Here is an 11,381-nt window from a genome sequence, read left to right on the forward strand (position 1 = left end):
GTTTGAAATCACTGTAGAATTCAAGTGGCAGCAGATTAGGAGAAACTTGATCTACATTTCCTCGTCAGACGCTGGGGAGGAGGCAGCATGTAAACTTTCAATTTAAATTCGCAAACATGCGCTGACCTCATATGCAGATTAATTTTGTGTTCCTCTGTAGCCTCGGAACAGATACCTTTGGCATTCCAATCCGAAACCATTTAACAGCGATCTTGTGCATACCATAAAGCTGCTCAAATACCAGGATTAGGTTTATATTCTCGGAAGTAATGGTCTACAAAATGGAGATAAATTTGTATACATGTACATGTACGTAAACATGTACGTCTATCACCATGCAGGAATTCATCACTGCTGTTTTACAAATGTCGCCTGTACCCATTTTACACATAGTCTCATCCCAGAATTCCGTCAACTTTGTATCTCACAAGTTTTTCACAAATGCATACTTTATTGAATACTGCATTTGCAATAATATATTGATGTATGTACATCCGCTCTCCTGCTTTCACTTGCACTTTGTACACATTCTCAGAGTTTGACCTGATCTCGGCTGTTGCTGTTACCCGGCATCGAGGAAAAAGCAGATTATTGCTCTTGTGTTGAATAAAAATAAAGAGAACGACCCCTTTAACGAGATTCTGAGCACATTCTTTGAGATTGAGGAGTGAAATCCTTTTTTTTTCTCCCCCAAACTTTCCTACTCTCCCCACAGCCTTTCACTATTATTATCATCCATCTTCCCCTCACTCGTCTTTATTTTCAGTTTGCCTCGATTTCTTCAAGAAATTGTCTTTATTCTCCGTCTCATCCAGTCTGCGAGTCGTTTCACCGTGCATAAATAGTGAATCCCTTCCTGCAATCCCGAGGAGACCTTGTTGCAAGTTGCAACAATAGAAAAGGATGCACACGGCTACATACGTATCAATGCATTCGTTGCGATAAAATAGTGTTTTCCAACTGTCGGATGAATTTTTACACTCGCCCCAACCTTGCATCCAGCCAGCAGACTTTTATTGCATTGTGTTGCATGTTGCAAGCAGAATTTTTACGTGTAATTTCTCCGCCCGCACTCGTGGTCAGAATAAGAAGATATCCATCCGTGTCTGTAAAATGCGCTCATAACGTTTACTCGATTTGGTGGGAATGGGCCACCTAACCTTCAGAGCACCAAGATCCATCGTTCGAAACGGTAGAAAGACGACGCCAATCTTCTGATTTCTCGACCCTCACTCACTCTCTCGCCCGTCCAGCAGTTCAAGGTTTCTGACTTGCCTTTAAATTCAAATGCGGAACCTTTATTCAGAGATCATGTAAATTTATTATGAGTGGATTTACAACTATATAGAACTCACTGCCTGCAGCCCATGCCTCTCAATTCCAAGGCTAAAACATTATTGTACGTGTCCACGTAGATTCTTCTGGGGCGCAGTGGTGATGAAATCCTGAATTGTGAATTTATGACTAATGTGCATCTCTGTCCGGAACATGTGCGCCTTGCTTATTGCGTTTCGTGAGTTGGCGCCTTAAGATTACTAATTCAACAACAATACCACTCCATTCAATTCCAACCATGCTAGTTTTTTCGATGCAAATTTAAGAACACCAAAAAAATTTAATACTCACATTTTCTCATAACAATTGCTTCGTCGTTGTTATCTGAAGCACAGAAATGCGGAAACGATAATGATTTGCAGCTGAAGTGAACGATGCAATTAAACGGTACAAATTCTCCGTAGGCACTGGTTTCCACGCTAATTAAATCCATCCCTTGTTTGCAAAGGGTCATTTAATATGGTCCCAATGTTCCCGTAAAAATTCAACTTCGTCGATTAATTTTACAACCTCATTTTTACTTTCCCATTACACTCTGTGTTGTCTACTAACTTGGGAGCAAAATAGTTTGTCCCAGTTGACCTAAAGTTTTTTGCTCTCTCCTTCGCCTTCTCATTTTTCGAAGACTTTGCTGAAAAGACTGGTTATGCAATTACACGATTACGAACATTAAAAGTGAAACTCAATGTTGTTGGTGAAAGCAGAAAGTGTATAAACTTGTCAGCCAGCAAAATATGGGTCATTTTAATTTTATCCAAAGGAAGAATAGCTCTAAGAGTAAAAGATAAATTTTCCAAATTGGTCGAAACCAGGGGTTGACCTACATAGCGCACCTTGGGTTAGTCCCAGGGTGACATTTGCTGTCTTTACATTTACATCACCCACACCTGTGTCACGGATATGTGTTTGTGCATACGTATGCAGACTTATATTGAACCACTTTATGTATCCTTCTCAAGGTTGAGATTTGCAAATTTCAAAGAAATGCTACACACTCCTGCTCCTGCTGCGGAGGTTAATGCAGGGCGGAAAAGCAGAGTAAATCCTCCATAATAATACTGAAATCTTTTTATGTGCACACTCACCATCGCCACCACTTACAACTTATGAAAATAAAACCGGCCTGGAAAACAGCTTTGTCGGATGGCTTGTTGGCTGCTCCCTGGCTGAACCGACTTTACATTTTGGGGATTTGCTAGGGCAGCAAAAGAAGCTCATTTCCAAAATATAATCCTCTCAGGAGTCAAAGTGTGTGCTTACACAATGTAAATGTAAATTTTTATTCCAAGTTTAAACTTTTACTGATGCAGAAATCGCTAGTTTGGGAAACATTACTGTGCTTTAAGTGTAAATGAGCTTAACTCGCTCTGCCTTCCTGTGTAAAATCATGAGGCTAAATGTGTTAGGTCAGCAGCATGATTCATGCTTCATTGCATCATTTTACAGTTTTTGGCAATTCATGATTTGCAATAGCAGCTCAAAGTAAATAAGTAATATGCACAATCAACAACCTACATAAATCCACAAGCCATGTTTTAGTACCCTCAAAATCTCACACCATACCAAGATGTGTTACTCACCTTATCCGTCTCAATCTGATCACTCATCTTCGAAAAAACTCAACCCAGTAAACATACAACCAATATCATTCTCAAAAATTTTGGGAACTTAGAAAAAATAAAATGTACGACATACCTATTCTTGCACAAAATTCAGCACACGATTTTAGCCACCCACTTGCCGATGAGACTTGGCAAATCAGTGGGTGGAAAGAAAAATAAGGATCCGTTGTTCAGGAAGGATCTTGATAAGTAGTGTTAGATTAATTCATTTATCAGAGCTGCACGTGTTGTATAATAAACTTCGTTAAAAGAACTTCCTAATTTCGTTTGCTTAACGAGTTTTTCAAACAAGTCGGAGGAGTGACTGACTCGAGTTTCAAGCAGACTTTGCAAATTTACGTCTGACTGGAATATCAAATTTCTAGCACTCACTTTAACTCAGAGCATGGTTCAGACCACAATTTTGACTTTCTCCCCTTGTAGAAATCCCGAGCATCTTGATTCTTATTGCTGTAATGGAGTAAACAAGTAAGAAAGCGGACCGTGCTCCACGAATGCAAATCTTTTTAATTTGGAACATATTTGTAGTCTAAAATTGAATAATATGCTGAAATACGTCTTGAAATATCCTTGCTGAAAAGGACATGATGTTGAAGGAGGAGAGGCATTTTTATGGCTTTAACATTTGTGTCGATATTTTCGAGGGTTAGAATAAAAATCTAAAAATCACTTCAGGGCGCAGTCGGTGAAAGAAAATACATTAAATGTTAAGCCTTTGCTCCATAAATTCTGAGCTTTTTGGTTTCAGTTGCTTCCAATTTGTTACCTTCCCAAACATTTCATCATTTACAGCTGTACCGTATGTCACGAAAGGTTTAAACTTTAGTGTTCCCGAGTACAAAATAAATACATTTTCGATCCCCATTTTTATGCTTGCGTGCGACCAGTTTTTACTTTCAAAAAGTTGCTAAAAGTAGACTTAATAAACACAAATCTGTCGGCATCCTTACACCACAAAATTCATTTCAATTTGATTTACGGAAAGCGAAAAAGGTATAAATCGTTTCACAGCATTTGGTTCTAGATTTCTTTATTCGAATTGAGAGCAGCGACAAATTTTTATTTTTTATTATTTTCATCCATGCTTCCCAACCAATTAGCATTGACAAATTGATTACTGTGTTACGCCAGAGCAATTACGGGATTGGTTCGGAAGGATTTATCTATATTTACAGAGTAATGTAAACCGTAATTCCAACAAAAATATCGTTTTTAGTATATATTCCTCAATCCCTCGCCCATTTCATGCCAGAGTTTTTCTTGTTATCTTATAATTCCTCTCTAATGATGTTTATTTTGATGGTTCCAACAAGCGATGGGCGTTTCGGAGTTTTTGAGTCTCGCAATTAACGTGGCATCGCATTTCACTGGTGGGATCGATGGTCTCTCTTGACAATGGTTGACAAGCAAAGCTGGATTTCCACTTCACCAGCTTTAGCCAACCGCTAATGACTAATGAATACGTGGAATCATGTGGCATGACAGGGTTTGAAATACGCTTGCAATTATCTCTCCAGTATTGTGTTGCATTATCTCAATTCGACGCAGTGTGGGTTTTCCTGTTGGATGTCAAACCGAGAAGCCCGAGTTGGTTTGACCCAACTTTGCTGTCACCAGAGGTGTCAAGTTCCTGTTTAATCTCCAAACGCCAACTCATTGTCAGCAGCACATGCAGGGGAACGAGTTCACTCGTCACGAGATCTACTCATCATCATCACAGATGAGCATTTGTTGGTTTTTCGTATTATCATACCGCCATAAACGTGGTATATTCCCCTTAAAATAATGATTGTCACCACATTCATTAGAATAACTCCATGATAATACTTACGTTCTCAACTTGTGCAACGGTCGGCTAAATTTGGAATTTCAAATATTCTCTCTTCATGAATGGGAGGAATAAGCCGCATGTGAGCCTGGCACCCGTGACAAGGTGTTGACTTTTGAAATGGTTGATTGAGAGACAGACTTTGCTGCTGCTGCTCTCATCCATTTCACACATTTTCTGAGTCAGCAACTACAGGGTGGAGTTCCTGCTTCGTAATTGTCACCCCTGGCAGTTGTGGTATGGTAATGGCTCAGCAATAATGCTCCAGTCTCACCATCTCGATTCTACAATCCTGTGCATATCTTCCGGAATGGAATTTCCCTGCGAGAGAGAACCGATGATGATCATCCCTTCCAAATTGTTATAGCAGGCTAAAAGCAGTGTCCCAAATAAGTCCACAATATTGGACTACGCTTCCGCTTCAGAATTGTGAAATAACCGTCTACTGCAGAACAGGGTGGCCTACATGTGACCTCGGACGTTAAAGAAGTAAACAGCGCACACAACATTCATCTTATTTAATTCAATCAACTTCAGTTCCCCGTCAATTTCCTTTCTGTGTATTGAATTATTATATTGAATGCAAATACGATTTTGATTACGAGGATTCGACCTCCAACTGTGAATGTTTATTTGATCAAATCAATTCAATAATAATATGTGTGCCCACATGTGTCGGATGTGTTGGGAGGTCTACGTGCGTGGAGAGTCTGCATGGGAAATATTTTACTTGGAGAAAGTCACTCGCAGGCAGCAAAGCAAAGTGACTGATGATGAACGATGCATGCGATTTCACATCTAAATATATACATATGTATGTATGCATACGGGAAGAATAATAAGGAATGAATTCGTGGAGAATTATGTAGAATTATTTAGCACACCATGTTCCAAGTTTGGACTTTCTTTCAGCTCGTGCTGACTTTCCATTCCGTGTATTTTTTGTAAAAAAACAACAAAATCAATAGATCAATTCAATTCAAAGTCAGAGGAAGTTGTTCAATACATATTTTATTCCTGTCCCAGTTTTTACTCGACTAAAAACTCCCTTGCGTTGGTAATAATAATAATAATTTAATTCAATTTTCTATAAAGTTTCTTCTAGAAAATATTTAAAGCATTCCTTTCTTTACTTACTGGTCGATCTGTTAGTTTAGGAATTTTTATTCAAACTCTGAACTGAAGTAAAGTTTATTTCTTTCATTTAAGCTCTGCTAATGACATTTCAGGACCAATCTAAACAATGCCACGAAGAACCACCACACTATATTTTTGGGTTTTCATTATTCCCAGACTCAAGTGATGTTCGTCTGCTAAACGAGCCATGTTCTGGGAGAGAACTCTCGAATGACTTTTCAATTTGCATTTCAATTCCCTCTCAATTGGTTCAAAGTTGCTTAGTTTTCAAAAGTTGCGAGCACTTTTTTCTTTCTCTTCCTTATGCACACAGACGAGCAACTTATGGGAAATCCGGAAACTGGGCGCATTAGCTTATGCAAACACATCATTGTTTGACCAGAGATACTCTTTCAGCCCACTTGCTGCTGCTCTGCTGCTCCTCTTCTTTTAATGGAGTGGAGCAGACAGGTCGGGAATTAAAAGGAAAGCAATAATAGAGTTGGAATTATTATTGGAAATGGGTTCATGGATTGGGAGCGGTTGGGTTGAGGGAAAGTTTGAGCCCTGCAAAGCCCACGCTTCGTCTTACTGTCTCCATCAGAATCAGCAATCTAGTCTGGTTTTTGGGTTATTTAATCTAATCTAATTGAATGAGGATGAGAGGATAGCGTGGCATTGTTCCAAAAGTTTCTGGCGACCCAGCCGAATAGGAAACCGCTCTGATTATCCCGTCTCTGTTTACCTAACTTTCTTCACTCCATCTCCAATTTTCACTCCGTTTACCGTCCTCTCTCAACATTCAAAGCTAATTTGCTGTATTTCTTTTGTCTTAATGAAAGTGCGAATTTCACTCCACGCACACAAAGTTTAAACTTTATGCGTCTGCTGGCATTTGAAACGTGCATATTATGTGCGTCCTCTGCCTCCAGTGAAGTGACTGCTAGGGAGTGAAATTCGGGTTGGTTGCTACACAGGCTGCCACATCCTCACTAAATTATTAACTTTGAAGTGGTTGTTCTGCGTGTTATTTGTGTTGTTATTCTGTGGCTTCTTCAACCTGGGGAGTTGGAGAGAAGTCCATAATTAATTGGGCAAAATGGGAACTTTGAAGTGCAACCAACAACTTTCTTTGTGGAGGCTCTCAAAGAAGTTGAGATTCAGTCAGTTTTCACTACTCCAGACATTTCCTGATGGAATTGGTGGAAAATGTTGGGGAGAGTAGTTACCTAGTTATTGTAAAGTTTTGATTACGTTGGGTCGGACATAACACAACAGGACAACTTTTATTTAAAAATAAATAAACAGAATAAACTAACATTGCTATTCTATAAATACATACAAATTCTTACACGGATATTTAAAGGCTACACCAACAGCATTTTCATTAACTGATTGCTAAATCAATTAAGACATTCCAAGTCGCCTCAGTCAGCATTTGGTTGTGTCATTTCTTTCCGCCGATTAAATTGCCGTCTCGCCGTATACTTTCACGCAATAAAAGTAAATGTGGTCATCAGGCAGAACTCGGCAATAACGGCAGCCAGCAATTCTATTCATTTATATATTCTTCATTCCAACTCGTGTGACAACAACAAAGCAACCCGTTGTGCACTGCACTTTCGCTGTCTGCTGCCCTGTCAATGAAATTAACTGCACAGACTTCATCCATATGTACATACACAGACACATATTTTGGCATAGTCCAACGGTTATAATGCACTTATGACAACAGTTGTACCCGTGTATGCAGTACTTTACATGTGATGGTATCTTTTTGTGGAGTAAATGAGCACTACAAGTACGGCTCAATGGCGATTAATGAGACTGCCACCCATTAACTTAGATAACAATGGAATGGGAAAACTTTCTCCGAAAACGAGACTACAGACGGGCAAAGAAGGCTCACACACAACAACAACACAAAAATTGTAGACAAACTCAAACCAACACAAAACCAAACATTAGGAAGAATTCGATAGGGCTGCAAACAAAGGCGGGCATAAGCCAGCCGGGAGCAAGATGAATGAAAGTGAGGACAAAGACGCAGCACAGCTCAAAACAGCCGTCAGCAGATGTTGATTTAGCTGAGGAGAGAAAGGAGTCATTGCCACATTCACCTCACACTGCAGCGAGGTGAGCTAACAACAGAAGCACCAGGAACAAAGCAGGCAGAGACGAACCGAATATAAGCAACCCTTTGTTTTACTTTGATGCATTATTCGCCCATTTGATTCGGAAATAATTGAGTGTTTCTTTCCTCGGGAGGAGGCAAACTTTTCTTATCATCTTCTTCTTCCTGAGGTGAAGGAGCTGTGAAGGTGGTCGGCTGGATTAAAGGAGGAGAAAGCCCGCAAGAATACGCAGTCAGAGGGGCACACAAACTTCTCGCATTCCAACGGTGGCGGTGCGGTGCGAGTTCGTCTTCCCAAAGTATCAAATTCAAATAGGTTCATTCCCTATTCCCAAGGCGACCTATTATTAGTCGGGTTCAGGGAGAAAGTCATTACAGCGTAAATACGGACAACAGGGTTGTTTGAACTCTGAGGTTTTTTTAGACATTAAGTTCGCTTGTTGTACATATGTTCATGTACGTAAGAGACATCGTCAGCGGTGGTAGACGTCTGGTAAAAAAGACGTCAAATCTTTCAATGCGCTTAAATAAAATTACCCAACAATTTATGTATTCAATTATTTTGATTTGGTTGCGGTTATTTTGGAACCTTTCAAAAATCAGAAATGTATTCTCAGAAAACTTTTGCCAATTCAGCAAAAGTACAGCAAACGAGTAGAGCATATAGTGTAAAAATACGTGGTGGTTAGCAGTCAGGCCTTTTCGTTTTTTCCCCAATTCTTCCTCCTGCCAATAGTGCACACCTGTGGTTCATTCTTTTAGTGGCGATTCCGTCAAACTTTTTTTTCCTTTCATCGTGTTTGCTTTCACTTGGGAGAATTGTTTATTGAGTTTCGGTTGCTTTCATTCTCTACGATATGCTGACCCTAAAAAATTCTCCTTTTTGGCAAACAAGAAAGGCAACAACTCTTGCTGGAGACCCATGGACGAAAATACACACGTAGCAGTCCATGTTGTTATGTATATTCTCTCACATTGCGAAGCCAAAAAAGCATAAGATGGTGTTGTTTAGCGGCAGTTATTACCCATGTCGTATTTGGTCAGTCGAAACGACAAGTAGTCATAAGTACTTCATGAAATGCTACAAACACAATCCTCCCTCCCAGGAGAGGAAGAGAAAGCCGGTGAAAGCGAGTGAAAGCCTATGTTGGTCGCCCCAACAAAAAATGAGCCCCTTGTGGCGGATAATAATGATAATAAATTATTAATCCCTTGTTCTTGTGTGTTTGCAGAAAAATGATAAAACTGGGGACTGTTACTTGGCCGTGCTGACGATCCTGAACGTGTCGTCGGAGGACGCTGGAGAGTATATGTTCCTGGTCAAAAATTCTAAAGGCGTCCATGAGGGCACCATCTCCCTCAACATAACGCAGGCCAGCTACTCCATATCCATCTCCAGCCACACCGAGTCCAGCAGAGCTTATTCTCCGGTCAACGGTCCGCCTGTGATCTCCTCCTCCCTCTTCCCCTTTCCCGCCCTCCTTTGCGGACTCAGCACTTGGCTAATGCTCAGCGGCACATGGGTTTTGTACTAATCCGCTTATCCGCAAATTCTAAATACTCCTCAATCTGCGTGGAAATAAATACTCTCGCCCCCATCATAGCAACAAAGACTGGATGTAAAACGTTTGCAATTCCACAAAATCCACTCTTTGCTCTCCCTCCACAAAAAAAAACTCATCTCAATAAAAATGAGACCTTGCCCTGGTCAATTGGGATGGTCATCCACAAAGTTTCAATTCGTGCTAAATCTTTCTGCCCCGGATTCGTTTCGACGGTTTGACAGTTGAACAGTTGGGAGAACGGCGTCCACAGGATGCGACGACGACGAGTAGCCTGGAAGACCAAACCATTCCGAAGACGTGGGTTCGGGGGACTAGTACTTCTACTCAAGATTTACGACTTACTTGTTGGAATAAATGAGACGTTAAAATTTTGCCGTCTTCCGGATCCCCTTCACTTTAATAGCGATTCCAACATAATGACGAAGAAGGAAGAGAGGAAAAAACTTTTTTCTACGCAACTACAATAGCCAACAAAGCACAAGAATTCCGAGGAGAGTGGAGCATAAAACGGAAGAAAAAAAAAACAGTCGGAATAAGAGTAATTGTGAAACTAACATGCCATAAACTCCCAGGATTGAGGAGTGAGGAAAGCTGCACCTGTCCGTAAAAGTACAGAAGGAAGAAAACTAAAGGTGTGTTCCCCATTACGGAAACTAAATAAAGTGCATTCGGAAACATTTAATTTTGCGGTTCCAAAGTTTCTGTGAATGAATGAACAGGTTGTAAACACGCACCGGCACACGAAACGTCGAGTGATCTGTATAGAAACATTTCTACCTCTTTTACAGGCCAAAACCGTACTATTTCTATGTATCAGCTATTCGCAGATAGATACGGATTCCCAGGTCTGCGGAAATTCAGGGAATACATTTTTAAGGAGTCTCCTCTTGTCGTGGGATTAGTTGTTTATTTACACGCACCGTTATTTTGAATTGTATTGCCGCATGATGGTCAAACTGTACACAATTCATGTTTATTTGATACAGGACCTTGCGTATATGAAATATGTAGCAATGCGCGGAATGACACCTAATACGTGCACAATGAAATTTAAGACCTGTGGAAATGTGTCATGTATGTATAAAGATCAAAGTGGCGAGACTTTTATGCCCCTTCTCACATTTCACACAACTACAAAAGCTGGACAGCAGCAGAAAATGATTATGATGGATATTCGTCCACTACATAAACCCAACGACACAGCTGAAATGAGGTAGCATGTAACGACGCCATGTCTTTGTTGCTCTTGTCGGGTGTCGTCAAATCCAAACAAATACCTTTTACACCAACTCCTACCTCGTTTATTACATGCCATGTCATAACTTTATTACGCCTGAAACAAGTGTAATCGAAGAACACGAGGTTATACAAGCAAAAAGGAACTTGGGGTCGCGGTGATTCAAGATATTATGGAACCTTTTTTGAAAATCCGGGGCCCAGAATCATGAAATTTGTTGTTTTCCGTTCCTCAATCCTTGTAAACAAAGTGTAAAGTGACGTAAGAATACTAAGCAATGTAAAGTAATGTTTATGTACTTGTTGGGACTTACAAAGTGACATAAAGTTGACTATCTACAATAACTCTATTATTATTATTATGATGCTATCGTCTTGGTATGAAGATATAAGTACATATATATACGATACGCTATATATTGCTGTACTCCTTAGGTTAATATTACATAGAGAGTAATAAGGAGGCGAGGGAGATCTTCCTCTGTATTTCCTCCCTTGTTCTTTTGAGGACTACAATAAAGTCAAAATATCATGTTGGATTTTTA

The 11,381-nt window shown here is 40.1% G+C and overlaps 1 protein-coding gene across 1 annotated transcript in view; it reads left to right on the forward strand.

Annotated features, from left to right (window-relative positions):
- Positions 1-11,381, forward strand: part of LOC110843539 (hemicentin-1) — a 55,644-nt gene extending 44,263 nt beyond the window's left edge. The window contains exon 14 of the mRNA XM_022089504.2: positions 9,268-11,381. Coding sequence (XP_021945196.2) covers positions 9,268-9,570 — 303 coding nt within the window. The 3' untranslated portion in view covers positions 9,571-11,381. The remainder of the gene's footprint in view (positions 1-9,267) is intronic.

The sequence above is a fragment of the Folsomia candida genome, unplaced genomic scaffold, assembly GCF_002217175.1.
Source record: "Folsomia candida strain VU population unplaced genomic scaffold, ASM221717v1 Fcan01_Sc002, whole genome shotgun sequence".
Classification (NCBI taxonomy): Eukaryota; Metazoa; Arthropoda; class Collembola; order Entomobryomorpha; family Isotomidae; genus Folsomia; species Folsomia candida.